We start from the raw sequence: 19811 nt of genomic DNA, 5'->3' as shown, positions 1-19811 counted from the left end.
GAAAAATTTTAATTGCCATTTCAATGACAGGAAAGGATTTGACTACTGACTATCCAAGTTAAAGGAGCAAGTTCATTATCATTAGAATAACATTACTAAAATATAAATTCCCATTTAATCCCCATTCATTCCCTGAAACTACAGTTGTTGAATGCTTTCTCTTTGTCTGGTGCAGGGACTACTAAGTACTGTTTCTCTGGAGGCTTAATAGTCCGCTGGAGAGACCTATAAATGAGTGTGATTGATATAGAAGAGATTTTATGTGAGCATCTAGAGCAGGTATCTAAATTAGCCTAAAGGATAGGGATGATTTCCTAGATGAAGTAATGCCTTAGGTCAGCGTTTGTATTCAGGATTTCTGGGGAATGCCAGAGTCAAGGAGAGATGAATGTGAGCTGGACTTTGAAGTTTGGCTGGAGCCAAAGACAGCGTAGTGGAGATGGAGCTTAGAGTTATTGGCAGGAACTTACTGTGTAAACTAATTTGAGCGTTTTCCTGAAAACCTATTAAATAATTAGATAACCTAATGAATAATACTAGACCTAGTAAATAATTTTTGGCAGGGGAGCAGCATGGTCACATTTCATTTTTAGAACGTTTACCTTCATAGCAGGGTTTTCAGCTTGGTAGTGGTGAGACTAGTGAAGAGGTCATTCATTCATTGATGTGTCAGGGAGAGAAATGATTAGAACCTGAACTAAGGAAATGATAGTAGGAATGGAGCAGAGAGACTCCTGACATTTTAAGGACAGTGTGTAAGATTTGATGACTGTGTGTTCAGTAGTTAAGTATGTATACCATATGTAGATCTGGAATACATGGAGCTAAAGCTGTGGGTGTCAACGTGGTCACCGAGTGAGGTATATAAATGGAAAGATTGAAGAGCACCTAGATAGAGCAAAGTGTTGGAGAATACTTACTTAAATATTGAGTGGAGAAAATTGCAGCCAGACAAGGAATGAACAGAAGGATAGGAAGAAAACCAGGAATAAAGTGAGAGCGGAAACTGAGGATTCAAATCATCTGCAAATGATTGTTAAGGAAGCAGTCAGCATTTTCAGATGCCTTAGAGTGGTCAGATGTAATTTTGTTTTTGTTTTTTTTTTTTTAAATAAGGTCTCGCTCTGTTGCGAGGAGTGCAGTGGCATGATCATAGCTTACTGCAGCCTCAACCTCCCAGGCTCAAGAAATCTTCCCACCTCAACCTTCCAAGTAGCTAGCTGGGACTACAGGCACTCACCACCATGCCTGGCTATTAAAAAATTTTTTTGTAGAGGTGGGTCTTGCTTTGTTGCCCAATCTAGTCTCTTAACTCCTGGGTGCAAACTGTCCTCCTGCCTCAGCCTCCCAAAGTGCTGGGATTACAGGCAAGAGCCTCCACACCTGGCAGATGTAATATTTTTAAAAACATGTTAAGACAAATTAAAATGAAAGTTGAGCAGGTAGTTAAAGCAAGGCTTCAGAAGAAAGTACAGACTGGTGTAGGAGTAAGGTGTTTCTCTCTTTTGGTGTTTTATTCTGTAATCTTCAAAGGCTCTTGGAAACCTCTGTTCTTCCTTGTTTTGAACAGTCAAGGAAATAATTCTTGTACATGGCAGAAGTAAGCTACTATTGCAATAAAAATTACATATAACAAGTTTGATTCTTTGCTAAACTCTTAAAAATGGAAATCTAATCTGTTTTTGCTTTTAGGCCTCTGTAAGGAGGCATCTTTTTTTTTTTTTTGAGACGGAGTCTTGCTCTGTTGCCCAGGCTGGAGTGCAGTGGCATGATCTCGGCTCACTGCAAGCTCTGCCTCCCGGGTTCATGCCATTCTCCTGCCTCAGCCTCCCGCGTAGCTGGGACTACAGGTGCCCACCATCACGCCCGGCTAATTTTTTGTATTTTTAGTAGAGACGGGGTTTCACCATGTTAGCCAGGATGGTCTCGATCTCCTGACCTTGTGATCCACCCGCCTCAGCCTCCCAAAGTGCTGGGATTACAGGCTTGAGCCACCGCGCCTGGCCGGAGGCATCTTTTAAAATGAACTTCTACTTCTTGTTAAGCACAAATTTGTGTAATTTCCTATTTGACCAGCTTGAACATCCAGTTCCTGAGTTTTTAGTTCATATTTATTTTTTAATCCTTAATTCTAAAACAATTTTAAATTAATTAATTATTTATTTTTGAGACAGTGTGTCTCTCTGTTGCCCAGGCTGGAGTGCAGTGGTGGGATCTTGGCTCACTGTAACCTCCACCTCCTGGATTTAAGTGATTCTCCTGCCTCGTCCTCCTGAGTAGCTAGGACTACAGGCACAAGTAGCTGGACTACAGGCATGCACCACCATGCCCGGCTAATTTTTGTTTTTTGTTTTTTTGTATTTTTAGTAGAGATGAGGTTTCATCGTATCTGGTCTCGAACCCCTGAGCTCAAGTGATCTGCCCGCCTTGGCCTCCTAAAGTGCTGGGATTATAGGCATGAGCCACTGCCCCTGGCCTAATTAATTTAGAAACAGGGTCTCACTCTGTTGCTCGGGCTATATATATGTGTGTATATGTGTGTGTGTGTGTGTGTGTGTGTGTGTATGTGTATATGTGTGTGTGTGTGTGTGTTTTTTTTTTTTTTTTTTTTTTTGAGACAGTTTCACTGTGTTGCCCAGGCTGGAATACAGTGGCGCGGTCTTGGCTCACTGCAACCTCCACCTCCCTGGTTCAAGCGATTCTACTCCCTTGGCCTCCCAAGTAGTTGGGATTACAGGTGTGCACCACCACGCCCTGCTAATTTTTTGTGTTTTTAGTAGAGACGCGATTTTACCATGTTGGCCAGGCTGGTTTTGAACTCCAGGCTGGTTTTGAACTCCTGACCTCAAATGATCCACTTGCCTCGGCCTCCCAAAGTGCTAGGATTACAGGTGTGAGCCACTGCGCCCGGCAGTATATTTCTTATAGTTTAAATTTTTTTAGAGATGGGGTATTGCTATGTTGCTCAGGTTGGTCTCAAACTCCTGGCCTCAAGCAGCCCTCCCACCTGAGCCTCCTGAGTAGCAGGGACTACAGGTGAGTGCCACAGCACCTGGCTTTTGTAATTTTAACAGCTTTATTGGTATCTTGTTACTTGAGTAGTTGTGCTCTAAGTATATACTTTAAAATAATTTTCTTCTTTCCTAAAATCTGTGCTATTTAATTATATAACAAAAGGTTGAGGCCAGGCGCGGACAGTGCTCACGCCTGTCATCCCAGCACTTTGGGAGGTCGATGCAGGAGGATCACGAGGTCAGGAGATCGAGACCATCCTGGCTAACACAATGAAATCCCGTGTTTACTAAAAATACAAAAAAATTTGCCGGGCATGGTGGTGGGCGCCTGTAATCCCAGCTACTCGGGAGGCTGAGGCAGGAGAATGGCATGAACCCGGGAGGCGGAGCTTGCAGTGAGCCAAGATGGTGCCACTGCACTCCAGCCCTGGCGACAGAGCAAGACTCCGTTTCAAAAAAAAAAAGTTGACTTAATTTTAAATCTTGAAGACTAGTTTAAAACCTTTGTTTTTTTTTTTTTTTTTTTTTTTTTTGGAGTTTTTTTGGGGAATGATCTCGATTATCGACTGGGAAGATAGATAGACTAAGTGCCAAGTGCCAGATTTTAAATTATTTAATTTATACTGAAATTGGGAGCATGATGAGGGGGAATATTGTTTTTCCTCTCCCAGTATTGTTGATTAGCCTTTTGTTGGGAGAATGCGTAACGGAAATTCATCTAGCATCTGCTAGTTTAAAGTTGAGAGAAATGTAAAGAGAACTTTTTTGGTTATAGGGTAATGCCTATTCTGAAGATACGGGCCTTTTCAGAAACATGAAAATTAGTTTTAGTAATTTTTGATTTGTACCTTTTTCCTTCCTACTTTTGCTTTGTTTTGAAATAAGTTCTGTCTAGCTCTTTGATCCATTCCAGCCCAAAGTTTGACGTCTGAAGAAACATGCTTGGTTGTACAGAGGAAGGAACAGTAAAATTGGAGATAAAAGACCCGAATATCTCTATTTTATTTTATTTTTAGACAAAGTCTCGCTCTGTTGCCCAGGCTGGAGTGCAGTGGTGCAGTCTTGGCTTGCTGCAGCCTCCACCCATTGGGTTCAAGAGATTCTTCTGCCCCAGTCTCCTGTGTAGCTGGAACTACAGGCATGCACCACTGTACCCGGCTAATTTTTTTGTATTTTTAGTAGAGATGGTGTTTCACCATGTTGGTCAGGCTGGTCTCCAACTCCTGACCCCAAATGATCTGCCCACCTCGGCCTCGCAAAGTGCTGGGATTACAGGTGTGAGCCACTGCACCAGGCCATTCTTTGTACCTCTTATCACAGTTTGTAATCATAACATTTTTGGAATCAGATAATTTGACCAATGTCAGTTTCACTGGTTAGGCTGCAAGCTTTATTATAAAGGAAGCATACAAGATCTCCTGTTACTTATTTAAGCCTACTAATATATCATTTCACATATGAGAGTTTTTCCTGCCAGCTAAATTCTGGCAAATGGAATTGCTGGGTCAAAGGGTAGATCCAAACAAATATTTCTGATACATCACATAAGAATAGTTGCAGCTCTAGTGAAGTGTCTTGTTCATGGAAAGTGCTCAAGGTTTTGATTTGAGAACTGTCAATTATATCTTTTGGTTAAGGGATTTAATACTTTTTAAATTAAGGTAAATTGGCATTCATTGCTTTAGCAAATATTAGGACTGCCTAATAGGTACCTAGCACTGTTAGGTGCCAGGGATATTGTAAAGAGCAAATAGATTGGATCCCTGCCCTCTTGGAGCTGGGTGTTAGTGATTGAGAGATATATATATATCTCTCAATTAAATTATATATATATATATTTTGATATATATACATATATATATCAAAACACGTTTGGTTGTACAGAGGAAGGAACAGTAAAATTGGAGATAAAAGACCTGAATACCTCTTTTATTTTATTTTATTTTATTATTTTATATATATATTTGAGACAGGGTCTTTCTCTGTTGCTCTGTTGCCCAGGCTAGAATGCAGTGGCATGATCATGGCTTACTGCAGCCTTGACCTCCCTGGGCTCAAGTGATCCCCCTTTAGCCTCCCCAGTAGCTGGGACTACAGGCATGTGCCACCACCACACCTAACTAACTTTTTTTTTTTTTTTTGAGACGGAGTTTTGCTCTTGTTGGCCTGGCTGGAGTGCAATGGCGCGATCTCGGCTCACTGCAACCTCCGCCTCCTGGGTTTAAGTGATTTTCCTGCCTTAGCCTCCCAAGTAGCTGGGATTACAGGCATGCGCCACCAGGCCCGGCTAATTTTGTATTTTTAATAGAGACGGGGGTTTCACCATGTTGGTCAGACTGGTCTCTAACTCCCGACCTCAGGTGATCTGCCCACCTCGGCCTCCCAAAGTGTTGGGATTACAGGCATGAGCCACCGCGCCTGGTCTGTATTTTTTGTATAGACTGGGTTTCACCATGTTGGCCAGGCTGGTCTCGAACACCTGAGCTCAAGCGATCTGCTCGCCTTGGCCTCCCAGAGTGCTGGGATCACAGGCCTGAGCCACTGCGCCTGGCCTGAGATATATTTAAATTAAAATAAACACTCAGAAAAATGGTGTAATTACAAATTTATAAGTTTTGAGAGAGTATAAGAGAGGGACCAGATCTAGTGGGTGAGTATCGATGACCCTTTCTTGAGGAAGTGATATTATTGCTGATATCTAAGTGAGATATAGGTATTAATTTGTGGAGGGCTGTGCTCGTGCATAGAACATTCTGGGGAGAAGAAAAATTCTGGACAAAGGTCCTGAGGTAGGAGGGAACATGCAGGGCTTTGTATTTGAATGACAGAAGCATCTTCTGGGCTTCAACCTCTTATAGATTTTTTTTTTTTTTTTTTAAAGACAGAGTCTGTCTCTGTTGTCCAGGCTGGAGTGCAGTGGCACACGCAATCTTGGCTCACTGTAACCTCCGCCTCCTAGGTTAAAGCCATTCTTCTGCCTCAGCCTTCTGAGTAGCTGGGATTACAGGTGTGCACCACCACTCCTGGCTAATTTTTGTGTATATATGTATTTTTTAATTAGAGTCAGGGTTTCACCATGTTGGCCAGATTGGTCTCGAACTCCTGACCTCAAGTGATTTGCCTGCCTCGCTCTTATAGGTTTATTAACATTTTATTTTTTAAGGCTTAGTTTCCTCATCTGTAAAATAAAGGAACTTATTAAGAAAAGTTTATTTATTTTTTTTAAGAATTCAAGATCACGAATGGATAGTTTCTGGGATCCAGCCTAGCACCTAGCACATATTATGTACTCAATAAGTGGTAACTGCTATTTTCAGAAATGTCATGTTGCTTTCCCCAAAATTGAGCTAATTTACAAAATGCCATTAGTACTATAAAAGTATATTTGTAATCCATCATCTTTGCCAATTTTGTTTTTTTAAGCATTTTTATGCTATTTTAATACAGTTCATAATGGTGTCTAGAAGTCACATTAAAATGTATTTCTTCAGTTGCTAGCAAGGCTGCATGCATTTTCCATATTACATTTTTGCTTGTTTGTTTTGAGACAGGGTCTAACTCTGTTGCCCAGGCTGGAGTGCAGGGGCATAATCACGGCTTACTGCAGCCTCAACCTCCTAGGCTCAAGCGATCCTCCTACCTCAGCCTCCCAAGTAGCTGGGACTACAGGCGTGCACCACCATGCCTGGCTGATTTTTTTTTTTTTTTTTTCCCAGTAGAGAGGAGGTCTTGCTGTGTTACCCAGGCTGGCCTCAAACTCCTGGACTCAAGTGATCCTCTCGCCTGGGCCTCCCAAAGTGCTGGTATTACAGGTGTGAGCCACCACACCTGACCTTTTTTTAGTTTCTTTTTCTTTTTTTTTTTTTTTTGAGACAGAGTCTCGCTCTGTCACCCAGGATGGAGTGCAGTGCAGTGGCACGATGTCAGCTCACTGCAAGCTCCACCTCCCGGGTTCACACCATTCTCCTGCCTCAGCCTCCCGAGTAGCTGGGACTACAGGTGCCCACCACCATGCCCAGCTAATTTTTTGTATTTTTAGTAGAGATGGGGTTTCACCATGTTAGCCGGGATGGTCTTGATCTCCTGACCTTGTGATCTGCCCGCCTTGGCCTCCCAAAGTGCTGGGATTACAGGCGTGAGCCACCGTGCCCAGCCGTTTTTCTTAGTTTCTTATATGAATGTTTTTAATAATATCACTAGTTTGTAGTAATGCAATTAATATTTGAAGAGTTTGTATTGTATGGTTTGTCACCTGATTTATCACATGTAATTTTGGAGGTTAATTTGGGATTTTCTTTTCTTTTTTTTTTTTTTTTTTTTGAGAAATAGTCAGGTTCCGTTGCCCAGGCTGGAGTGCGGTGGTACTATCTTGGCTCACTGACACCTCCATCTCCCAGGTTCAAGTGATTCTCCTGCCTCAGCCTCCCGAGTAGCTGGGATTACAGGTGCGCAACACCACGCCCAGCTAATTTTTATTTTTAGTAGAGATGGGGTTTCACCATGTTGGCCAGGCTGGTCTTGAACTCCTGACCTTAGGTGATCCACCTGCCTTGGCCTCCCAAAGTGCTGGGATTACAGGTGTGAGCCACCGTGCCTGGCCAATTTGGGATTTTCTAACAAAATAGTTTGTGATCTAAATTGATTTTTTGCTTTTGTATATTTTTATGCCTTTAAATATTTGCTTTGTTTTTATAGCCTATATATATACGTGTGTGTGTGTGTGTATATATATATATATATATATATATATATATATATATATATATATTTTTTTTTTTTTTTTTGAATCCAGACCATTCCATTTATTAGTTGTGTGTCAATATATTGAAAGTAAATGCTGAATAGAAATTGTTGGCTTTGTTTCTCCTTTTTAGTAAAAATTCAGTCAGCATTTGTTTATTTTTCATTTTTTGCTTAGAGACTAGTTTTAATTTAACTCTGTTGCCCAGGCTGGAATACAGTGGGGTGGGGTGATCATTGTTCACTGTAGCTTTGAACTCCTGGAGTTAAGGAATCCTACTGCCTCATCCTTGCAAGTAGCTGAGACTACAGGTGCACACCACTACACCTCACTAATTTTTAAAAATTTTTGTAGAGATGGGGAACTCTCACTATGTTGCCCAGGCTGGTCTTGAACTCCTAGGCTCAAGTAATCCTCCTGCCTCAGCCTCCCAAAGTGTTGAGATTATAGGTGTGAGCCACTGTGTCTGATCTCATTCAGCATTTGATTAAACATTTTTGTGTACCTGATATTCAAGGCACCAAGAAAAAAAAGGTTTGTCCTTCAAGGAACACAATCAATAAACAGCAATTTTCCACTAAATATTTTTATTATCCCTTTTTATTATTAAAAAAAATTTTTTAGACAAGAATACATGTTGAGCTTTTGAAAACTTAATGGGCCAGGCATGGTGGCTCATGCCTGTAATCCCAGCACTTTGGGAGGCCGAGGCGGGTGGATCACGAGGTCAGGAGATCGAGATCATCCTGGCTAACATGGTGAAACCCCATCTCTACTAAAAATACAAAAAAAAGTTAGCCGGGCGTGGCGGCGGGCACCTGTAGTCCCAGCTACTCGGGAGGCTGAGGCAGGAGAATGGCGTGAACCCAGGAGGCGGAGCTTGCAGTGAGCTGAGATGGCGCCACTGCACTCCAGCCTGGGTGACAGAGTGAGACTCTGTCTCAAAAAAAAAAAGAAAAGAAAAGAAAACTTCATAGCAAATTAGGAATAGGCTAAAAAACTTTTTTGTTTGTTTGTTTTGGAGACAGAGTCTAGTTCTGTCGCCCATGCCAGAGTGCAGTGGTCTGATCTTGGCTCACTGTAACCTCTGCCTTCTGGGTTCAAGAGATTCTAGTGACTTAGCCCCCCCAAATAGTTGGGATTACAGGCATACGCCACCACGCCTGGCGAATTTTTGTATTTTTAGTAGAGACGGAGTTTCACCATGTTGGTCAGGCTGGTCTGAAACTCCTGAGGTCAAGTGATCCCCCCACCTCGGCCTGCCAAAGGGCTGAGATTACATGCATGAGCCACCAGACCTGGCCTAAAACTTTAAAAAAAAAAATCTTCATTAAGGGTGGCTTCCCTAAAATCTATAGCAAATATACCTAGTTGTAAGCTTTAGGTGCTTTTCTAGTTAGGAACTAGTCAAAGAAGTCTGCATCACCCCTGACATTTAACATTGTATTTTAGGTTTTAGACAATTCAGTGAGAAAAGAAGAAATCAGATACACAGAGATGGAAAAGGAAGAGATAAAATTGTCATAATTTGTCGATTAAAAACGAGAAACAAGTACAGAGAGGTTTGATGCAAGAACAGACAAAAATCAACAACATATCTTTATACCAGCAGTAATCAGATAAAAAAATTAGTAGAAGAAAAACGTCACTTACAATAGCAACAAAATTATAATGTTATTTGGACTAAACAATAAAAATATACACAGATTCTTGAAGAAAATTACAAAACTTTATTGAAAAGCATAAGAGAACGTGACATTTATGGTTAGAAAGATTTAATAAATTTAAGGTATCAATTTTCTCCACACAGTTCTAAACATACAGTTCTGGTGAAGTCCCAACATGATTTTTTGGTAGAACTTGAAAAATGTATTAAAAAATTCTAATAAAGAGTTAATGACTATGAATAACTAAGAAAATATTTGAAAAAGAAGAACATAGAGATAGCACAACCCTATCAGATATAATGAGATATTATGAAACAATGGTAATTAAAATAGTATGGTTGGCTTCTTTGATTTTCCTGTGAAAATATTAAATTAAAAATATAAAAATACAAAATGAAAACAAAAAAATCATATGCTTTTTTCTTATTTTTTTTTTTGAGACGGAGTCTCCCTCTGTCCCCCAGGCTGGAGTGCAGTGGCACCATCTTGGCTCACTGCAACTTCTGCCTCCTGGGTTCAAGTGATTCTCCTGCCTCAGCCTCCTGAGTAGCTGGGATTACAGGCACCTGCCACTGTACCTGGCTAATTTTTGTATTTTTAGTAGAGACAGGTTTCACCATGTTGGCCAGGCTGGTCTTGAACTCCTGACCTCAATTGATCTGCCCACTTCAGCCTCCCAAAGTGCTGGGATTACAGGCATGAGCCACCGCACCAGCCAAATCGTATGGTGTTCATTCAGCAGTAGATAAATGACTAGAATATACTACAGACTCCAGAAATAGTTCCACACATATTTTGGAACTTTTTATCTTTGATAGATGTGACATTGCAAATGAACGAGGGAAAGGTGGCTTTGATCAGTAAGATAGTATTTGGGCAATAGCTTTATATGTAGAATCTGCTGTGTGCTATACATGATAATATTTCCAGATGGATTAAAAACTTTAATGAGCAAAGCTTAAACTTTAGAAGGAAATGTGGGGGAATATCTCTGATCTTGAAGTGGGGAATTCTTAAGACTGCAAAAGCATAAACCATAATTTTAGGAAAAGGCCATGACTGAAAGTTAAAAAATTTATGTATCAGAAGACCACAGCAAGGTTAAAGACAAATGATGGACTGAACAGTGATGTAGTCTGTTCTACTTGCTACAACAGATTATATCAGAACAGATAGGTTTATATGTGACTTTTTTCCCCCTGAAAATTGTTTTGGTCCATCAACAAATGTTGCTTAAACCCAGGAGGTTTGCTTAAAGCACACTAAAACATAGCTGAATATAACAAACCATAGAATTAAGCACTATGACACAAGGTGCCCAACATTCATTCTTCTTTTCTTAGTTCAGTTTGGCTATGAGTTCTCTCTTGGAATACCTATTGCATGTTTCTCCTTTCCCTTGTGCATTTTAAATTTATTTCCATAATTTAACAGCTTCAACCACTTATCCCTCTCTTCTTTAAAAAAAATTTTTTTTTTTTTTTGAGAGGGAGTCTCGCTCTGTCACCCAGGCTGGAGTGCAGTGGTGCAATCTCGGCTCACTGCAAACTCTGCTCACTGCAAGCTCTGAACCTCCTGGGTTCAAGCGATTCTCCTGCCTCAACCTCCCAAGTAGCTGGGACTACAGTCACCCACCACCACGCCTGGTTAATTTTTTGTATTTTTAGTAGAGACGGGGTTTCACCGTGTTAGCCGGGATGGTCTCGATCTCTTGACCTCGTGATCCGCCCGCCTCGGCCTCCCAAAGTGCTGGGATTACAGGTGTGAGCCACCGTGCCCGGCCTAAAAATTTTAGGGTGAAGTGTTTATTAGGAACTTCACATACCTTTTCAGAATCGTTTGTATTTTTATTTGGATTGTTTGGGTTTTGTTAGTAGTCTGGCGACAAGGTTGCGGGAGTGGTCTATTCCAATGATTTTTTTCCATAAGCCCTATAAGTTTTATTGTGTGGGTATGCAGAATGCCAAGGTTTTCAGTGTTTCATATGTTACATTATATCAGAAATGCCTTAAGTGATACAAAATGATTTAGTATCCAGAAGATGCAGTTTTAGGTTATAAATCATTTCTCCTCAGAACTTTGAACACATCATTCTATTATTTTGTCATTTGTTATTGCTCATGAGTTTGATGCTAATCTGATTCTCTTTCCTTAGTAGGTGATCTATTTTTTACTTCCTCTCTGGAAGATATTAGAAGTTGAAAAATTATTTTATTTTATTTTATTTTATTTATTTGTTTATTGAGATGGAGTCTTGCTCTGTCACCCAGGCTGGAGTGCAGTTGTGCGATCTCGGCTCACGGCAAGCTCCGCTTTTCGGGTTCACGCCATTCTCCTGCCTCAGCCTCTTGAGTAGCTGGGACTACAGGTGCCCGCCACCACGCCCAGCTAATTTTTTGTATTTTTAGTAGAGACAGGGTTTCACTGTGTTAGCCAGGATGATCTTGATTTCCTGACCTCATGATCTGCCCGCCTCGGCCTCCCAAAGTGCTGGGATTACAGGCGTGAGCCACCGCGCCTGGCTGAAAAATTATTATTTGAAGTTTTTCCAGTAATCTCTCTGGTTGTGACTCTTAAATTTATTGTACAGGTCCTTCACTTGTCTCTATTCTGCTGACACATTTTTTAGCTCTGGAAATTCCCCTCACACTCTCATTTTCTCCTTTTGTTTCTTTAAAAATAATTTTCTCTTTCTGTCTCCTATGGCTATTGGGCCACTGGATTAGGGCTCTTATGTGTTAACTGTCTCTGGTTAAATTCACTTTCCTTTTTTTCTTTTTTTTGGAGACAGAGTCTCACTCTGTCACCCAGGCTGGAGTGCAGTGGCGCGATCTCGGCTCCCTGCAACCTGTGCCTCCTGGGTTTAAGCAATTCTCCTGCCTCAGCCTCCCGAGTAGCTGGGACTACAGGTGCACGCCGCCACACCCGGCTAATTTTTTTTGTATTTAGTAGACAGGGGGTTTCACTGTGTTGCCCAGGGTGGTCTCGAACTCCTGAGCTCAGGCAGTCCGCCCTCCTCGGTCTCCCAAAGTGCTGGGATTACAGGTGTGATCCACTACACCTGGCCCACTTTCCTTTTTTCTAGTAATTAATTCTTTTTTAAATTTTAGCAGTTTTTTTTTTAAAGGCCAGTTAGAAGATAATCTTAAAGTTTTTTGTTTGTTTTTTGTTTTTTTTTTTTTGAGATGGAGTCTTACCCTGTCACCCAGGCTGGAATGCAATGGCACGATCTTGGCCCACTGCAACCTCTGCCTCCCAGGTTCAAGCGATTCTTCTGCCTCAGCCTCCCAAGTAACTAGGATTACAGGCGCGCATCATCACGCCTGGCTAATTTTTTGTATCGTTAGTCAAGACAGGGTTTCACCATGTTGGCCAGGCTAGGCTCGAACTCCTGACCTTGTGATCCACCCGCCTCAGCCTCCCAAAGTGCTGGGATTATAGGCGTGAGCCACTGCACCCGGCCTTATCTAGTTATTTTTATAACAGTTTTAATATAACTAGCCTTGTTTAAAGGGTACTCTTTTTTTTTTTTTTTTTTTGAGACAGAGTCTCGCTCTGTTGCCCAGACTGGGCGCGATCTCGGCTCACTGCAAGCTCCGCCTCCCAGGTACAAGTGATTCTCCTGCCTTAGCCTCCTGAGTAGCTGGGATTACAGGCACCTGCCACCACACCTGGCTGATTTTTGTATTTTTAGTATAGATGGAGTTTTGCCATGTTGGCCAGGCTAGTCTTGACCTCCTGACTTCGGGTGATCCACCCGCCTCGGCTCCCTAAAGTGCTGGGATTACAGGCATGAGCCACCATGCCTGGCCAAATATTTTTTATTTAAGTATAAAATGCATACAGAAACGTGTCCCTATCACAGATATCCAGCTCAGTGAATTTTCCCAAATTGAGTACACCCATATCAAGCAACCATTCAGCACCTATGTCAAGCAACAGATCATTAGCATCCCAGAAACTCCCCTAATGTTCCCTTCTCTAAGGAAACATATCCCACCTCCTTCAGGATACCATTATCTTGACCTTTAACATAGTTTAACTGCGTTTTGTACATTCTAAAAATAGAATCATGCAGTTTGTACTCTTTTATATCTGGCTTGTTTAGCTCAACATTGTATCATTATGTTCATATTGTTGTTTATAGCTGTAACATTTTCATTCTCAATACATCATATTGTAATTTTCATTTTGTGAATATACCATAATTAGTTATGCATTCTTCTGTTGGCGGACCTATGTATAGTTTTCAGTTTGGGGCTATTATAAATAGTGTGGCTATGAACTTTCTAGCAAATTTTTTCTGATTATATATGTAATTTTTATTTTGTTTTGTTTTTAAATAGATGCAAGGTCTCACTCTTGCTCAGGCAGGAGGGTAATGGAGTGATCATAGCTCATTGCAGCCTTGACCCCCTGGGCTCAAGCAATCCTCCTGCCTTAGTCTCAAGTAGCTAGGACTACAGGCATGCACCACCGTGCCCAGCTAATTTTTTATTTTTATTTTTAATTTTTTTATAGGAGCAAAGTCTCACTATGTTGTCCAGGCTGGCCTCAAACTCCTGGCCTCAAGTAATCCTCCCGCCTTGGCCTCCCAAAGTGCTGGGATTATAGGCATAAGCCACTGCCCATGGTTTTATGTATATAGGTTTGATGGGTATATACTTCAGAGTGGAATTTATGGGCACTAATGGATATTGCCACACAGTTTTCCAAATGGTTGTAAAAGTTTATACTCCCATAGCATCCAATGTGAGTTTAGGTTGGTTCATATACTCCCTAACACTTGGTATTTCCCACCTTTTTCATTTTTGTCTTTTTCTTTTTTTTGAAACAAGGTCTCTCTCTGTTGCTCAGGCTGAAGTGCGGTGGCATGATCTTGGCTCACTGCAACCTCCGCCTCACAGGCTCAAGTGATCCTCTCACCTCAGCCTTCTGAGTAGCTGGGACTACAGGCATGTGCCACCATGCCAGGCTAGTAGAGATGGGGTTTCACCATGTTGCCCAGGCTGGTCTTATGAGCTTAAGCCATTTGCCCCACTCAGCCTCTCAAAGTGCAGGATTACAGGTGTGAGCCACTGTGCCTGGCCATTGTTTTATTATTACTGTTTTTTTAGAGACAGGGTCATGCTGTGTTACCCAGGCGGGCCTTGAACTCATTGGCTCAAGAGATCCTCCCACCTCAGCCTCCCAAGTGGCTAAGACTACAGGTACATGCTGCTGTGCCCAGATTTGGTTACTTTTATTATTATTATTATTATTTTTTAGACGGAGTCTCGTTCTGTCACCGAGGCTGGAGTGCAGTGGTCTCGTTCTGTCACCGAGGCTGGAGTGCAGTGGTGTGATCTCGGCTCACTGCAAGCTCTGCCTCCCGGGTTCACGCCATTCTCCTGCCTCAGCCTCTCCGAGTAGCTGGGACTACAGGCGCCCGCCACCACGCCCGGTTAATTTTTTTGTATTTTTAGTAGAGACGGGGTTTCACCGTGGTCTCGATCTCCTGACCTCGTGATCCGCCCGCCTCGGCCTCCCAAAGTGCTGGGATTACAAGTGTGAGCCACCGCGCCCAGCCTTACTTTTACTATTTTTAAAACCAGTTTTGCTGGGCACCGTGGCTCACGCCTGGAATCCCAACACTTTGGCAGGCCGAGACAGCTGGATCACTTGAGCTCAGGAGTTCAAGACTAGCCTGAGCAACTGGCGAAATCCCATCTCTACCAAAAGTACAAAAATTAGCCATCGCAGTGGTGCGTACCTGTAGTCCCACCTACTGGGGAGGCTGAGGCCAGAAAATTACTTGAGCCCTGGAGGCAGAGGTTGCAGTGAGCCAAGATCGCACCAGTGTACTCCAGCCTGGGCAACAGAGCAAGGCTGTGTCTAAAAAAATAAATAAAACTAGTTTTTAGTTTGACAAGTGAAAACTGGCATCTTGTTTACTTTGCGTTATTTTGGTTTCTGGCTATGGTAAATATTTTTAATTGTTATTGTTTTTTGAGAGACAGTATTGCTCTGTCACCCAGGCTGGAATGCAGTGGCACCTTCATAGCTCACTACAGCTTCAACCTCCTGGGCTCAAGTGATCCTTCGCCTCAGCCTCCTGAGTAGCTGGGACTGGACGTGCATGCTACTATACCCAGCTAATTTTTTTTATTTTTAATTTTTGTAGAGACAGGGTCTTGCTGTGTTGCCCAGGCTGGTCTTCAACTCCTTGCCTCAAGCCATCCTCCTGCCTTGACCTCCCAAAGCACGTAGATTATAGGCATGAGCCACTACGCCCTGCCTAATGTTTTAGTTTATGGTGTTAATTGGTAATGACTTCTAGTGCTGCTTTAATGATATTAGCTACTATTTATTGAACACTTTCCTGACCATGACAAATAGTGTGTTAAGCATTTTATACGTGTTATCTATTTTAATCCTCTGAACAGCCCAGTCAGTTGTAGATACTTTTATTATTTCATGAGTGAGGAAACTGATTTTAGAGGGGAAAACTGACTTGTTTAAAAGTGCTGCATAGTTAGGAAACTCAGGTTATGTGATCTGTTACTGCGCGATTTCCTCTCAACTTTTGTTAGTATAGAGGAGGAATATTCGCATATATTTATAGGAGATTGGATTAAATGTATATGTATTCTAGATCCCAGATATATATGTCTGTAATTTAACTGGTTCTCTTGAAAGCAAAATGATCAAATAAGGTATTTGGTGGGGCTAGAGAAGATAAAAAGATTTTAGTTTGATTCTAACTAAAAAGTTGGTTATAAATGTTTAATCTTTTTTTTTTTTTTTTTTTTTTTTTTTTTGAGACAGAGTCTCGCTTTGTCGCCCAGGCCGGAGTGCAGTGGTGCAATCTCGGCTCACTGCAACCTCTGCCTCCCGGGTTTATGCCATTCTCCTGCCTCAGCCTCCCGAGTAGCTGGGACTACAGGTGCCTGTCACCACACCCAGCTAATTTTTTATATTTTTAGTAGAGACGAGATGTCACCGTCTTAGCCAGAAGGGTCTCGATCTCCTGACCACGTGATCCGCCCGCTTCAGCCTCCCAAAGTGCTGGGATTACAGGCGTGAGCCACCGCGCCCGGCAAAGCCGGAAGTATTAAGTATTTCTCAAATTACGTTCCATTGCACATTGTTTGGGAAATTTTCCTATTTTCTGACCAAATAACTTTGAGTAACACCTATTAACACGCAGATAACTTTGGGTAAAACCTGTTAACTTTATCCTAGAACTTCCCAAACCAATTTGTGTGCTCTTTTGTAGTAGACCTGTTTATGTCTTGTGGAACAACATGTCGATATACAGTTTGAGACGAAAGCTTATGTTATTCATCCTTTTATTTTGTAAGGGGAGGAAATGGAGATCCGGTGTGAGTTAATTTGTTGACCTAAGATTACACAGCTACTAAATGGCAGAGCCAGGATCCAATTCTTCCTTTGTACCATGCTTCCTCTAGTAATATTATTAATATGTAGCATTAATATTTATTCATCATATATTATGTTAAGAAGTTGTAAAGCAGACTTAAAATATTCCCATCTAGTCCAGTTATCAATCTTACTCTCTGATAAATACATAGTTATTAAACTTCTGAGATTTATGTACATATGAGTAGCCTAACTTATTTAATATGAATACATATTTATAATCACTTGTTTGTATTTAATTATAGAGATGAAAAGAGTAATTTTTTTTGTAATTAATGTGTCACAATGTTTGGTTTAGTTTCTGTAGAAAATGTTTCCTGACTGCAATGAGGGAAAGCGGAGCACATTGTCCCCTATGTCGTGGAAATGTGACTAGAAGAGAGAGAGCATGTCCTGAACGGGCCTTAGACCTTGAAAATATAATGAGGAAGTTTTCTGGTAGCTGCAGATGCTGTGCAAAACAGGTAGAGTAAATGTGACATCTCTCTTCTTTGGAAGCCAAGTTTCTACTCTGAAATTCTTATTTGAATTTTCTTGGTTGGTGCTTTTTTTTTTTGAAAAGATGAAAGGTATTTAGACTGGGAATTGGATAGAAAAGGCCAAAAAAAGCTGTGGTCATAGATCTTACTAGATTATAAACTTACTGAGAAATGAGACTGAAAAAAAAAACCACTGAATTTCATAATATTTAGCATGGCATTTTTCTAAAAGTGATTTCTCATTGATTACTTACTAAAGTAACTAAATTAGCAAGCTGGCATTTAGCTCATTTAAACCCCATTCTTGTACAAATTCACCCCTTAAGTTTTTCTCATGGTAGTATCATCATTGCAGCTTAGCACATAGAAATGTTACTAGTTTGGGCACATGGATTTACGTAGTTAAGGAACTCTCTAGCTCCTCACTTTACTTATGTATTTATATGTATGTATTTAAGAAATCACAAGGGCCGGGCATGGTGGCTCACGCCTGTAATCCCAGCACTTATGGGAGGCCAAGGTGGGTGGATGACCTGAGGTCAGGAGTTCGAGACCAGCCTGACCAACATGGTGAAACCCTGTCTCTACTAAAAATACAAAAATCAGCCAGGTGTGGTGGCGCATGCCTATAATCCCAGCTACTTGGGAGGCTGAGGCAGAATTGTTTGAACCTGGGAGGCAGAGGTTGCGGTGAGCTGAGATTGCGCCATTGCACTCTAGACTGGGCAACAAGAGCGAAACTTGTCTAAAAAAAAAAAGAAGAAGAAAGAAGTCAAAAATATTTGGTTATTTTTAAGGAACATGTAGGAAAATCAGGTGTTAACAAATAACCAGCATTAATTCTCTAATCTGGATTTTATTCTGTCATTTGGAGAAGGAATAAAATAGTGAGGGGTAGTTAGGTTTTGAGTATATCCATGTGTCTATAGATTTATCACTGACATTTTTTCTAATAGCTAATGAATTCAGTGAGCAAAGCTGGTTGCTATTTCATGCATTCACACAAGTCAGATCTGCTTTTACATCTTTTTGAAGGAAATGTTTAACTGACAGGGCAATGAAGTGAAGCTGGAAAACACACTCGAGAGATTCTGGCTATTCCTCTCAGTGAGAAACTGAAAAATGTTCCAAGTATTCCTGGGAACTTAATTTTATTTTCTTTTTTTTTGAGACAGGGTCTCACTTTGTCACCCAGGCTGGAGTACAGTAGCACAATCTCGGCTCACTGCAGCTTTGACTTCCCAGGCTCTAAGCGATCCTCCTGCCTCAGCCCTTCAGGTAGCTGAGATTACACCTGGCTAATTTTTGTATTTTTTGTATAAACGGGATTTTGCCATATTGCTCAGGCTGGTCTTGAACCCCTGAACTCAAGCAGTCCACCCGCCCCAGCCTCCCAGAAGGCTGGGATTACAAGCGCGAGCCACTGCACCCAGCCAGGAACTTAATTTTTTTAAAGTGCTTTCTAACTGTGTCAGGCTGCAGAAGTTAAATAATAAGACATGCCCAATAGCATCTGGCATCCTCTTAGTGCTTTTAATTTTTTTGTCTACTGCTGGTAGTATCTTTTCAAGTGTGAAGTTATTTGCTGTTTTTTGCCGTGAATTTATGGACAGATGGACTCTTCTCCATCTCTACATTTAATGAACAGAAATGTATTATCTATTTTTAACTCCTACTTAAGGATGAAATCATTTACTTTAAAAAATACAGCTCCTGGCCGGGCGTGGTGGCTCACGCTTGTAATCCCAGCACTTTGGGAGGCTGAGGCGGGCGGATCACGAGGTCAGGAGATCGAGACCACGGTGAAACCCCGTCTCTACTAAAAACACAAAAAATTAGCCGGACGTGGTGGCGGGTGCCTGTAGTCCCAGCTACTCGGAGAGGCTGAGGCAGGAGAATAGCGTGAACCCGGGAGGCAGAGCTTGCAGTGAGCTGAGATCGCGCCACTGCACTCCAGCCTGGGTGACAGAGCGAGACTCCGTCTCAAAAAAAAAAAAAAAAAACACAACTCCTGTTTAAATGGAGTATTTAGTTACTTTTATTTTTTTCCTCTTTTTACACTATCTCAAATCTTACTAGTTCTATTTTAAATTAAAAGTCACATTTTAATAATTTACAGATTAAATTCTATCGCATGAGACATCATTACAAATCTTGTAAGAAGTATCAGGATGAATATGGTGTTTCTTCTATCATTCCAAACTTTCAGATCTCTCAAGATTCAGTAGGGAACAGGTAAGCAATACTTATTCCTAAATACAGAATTTTCGTAATTGAAATGGAAATTGTTTTGGGAACTATATGATAAGGTATTTGGGGGGATGTGTGTGTGTGTATGTGCACATGTGTTTTTAAAGTGAATTGCCAAGTATCAGAACTACAGCATTTGCCTTAAAATCTGTTTGGCACACGTAAGATCTCATCTGGGAGATGAACTTCATGAACTTAAGCTTATGTTATTTAAAATCATTCTAAGAATTTTCATTTT

The 19811-nt window shown here is 41.3% G+C and overlaps 1 protein-coding gene across 6 annotated transcripts in view; it reads left to right on the top strand.

Annotated features, from left to right (window-relative positions):
• The window catches only part of RNF138 (ring finger protein 138), a 41728-nt gene that overhangs the window by 3754 nt on the left and 18163 nt on the right, over nt 1–19811 (top strand). For 4 of the 6 annotated variants that reach the window (XM_063611412.1, XM_063611362.1, XM_055235159.2 and 1 more), the window contains exons 3-4: nt 17143–17308; nt 19443–19558. The exons of the other annotated variants lie outside the window; for them this stretch is intronic. In XM_063611412.1, coding sequence (XP_063467482.1) covers nt 17143–17308; nt 19443–19558 — 282 coding nt within the window. The remainder of the gene's footprint in view (nt 1–17142; nt 17309–19442; nt 19559–19811) is intronic. 6 annotated transcript variants of the gene reach the window in all.

This window comes from Symphalangus syndactylus, chromosome 1 (assembly GCF_028878055.3).
Source record: "Symphalangus syndactylus isolate Jambi chromosome 1, NHGRI_mSymSyn1-v2.1_pri, whole genome shotgun sequence".
Classification (NCBI taxonomy): Eukaryota; Metazoa; Chordata; class Mammalia; order Primates; family Hylobatidae; genus Symphalangus; species Symphalangus syndactylus.
This window is presented reverse-complemented; position numbering and strand designations above follow the sequence as displayed.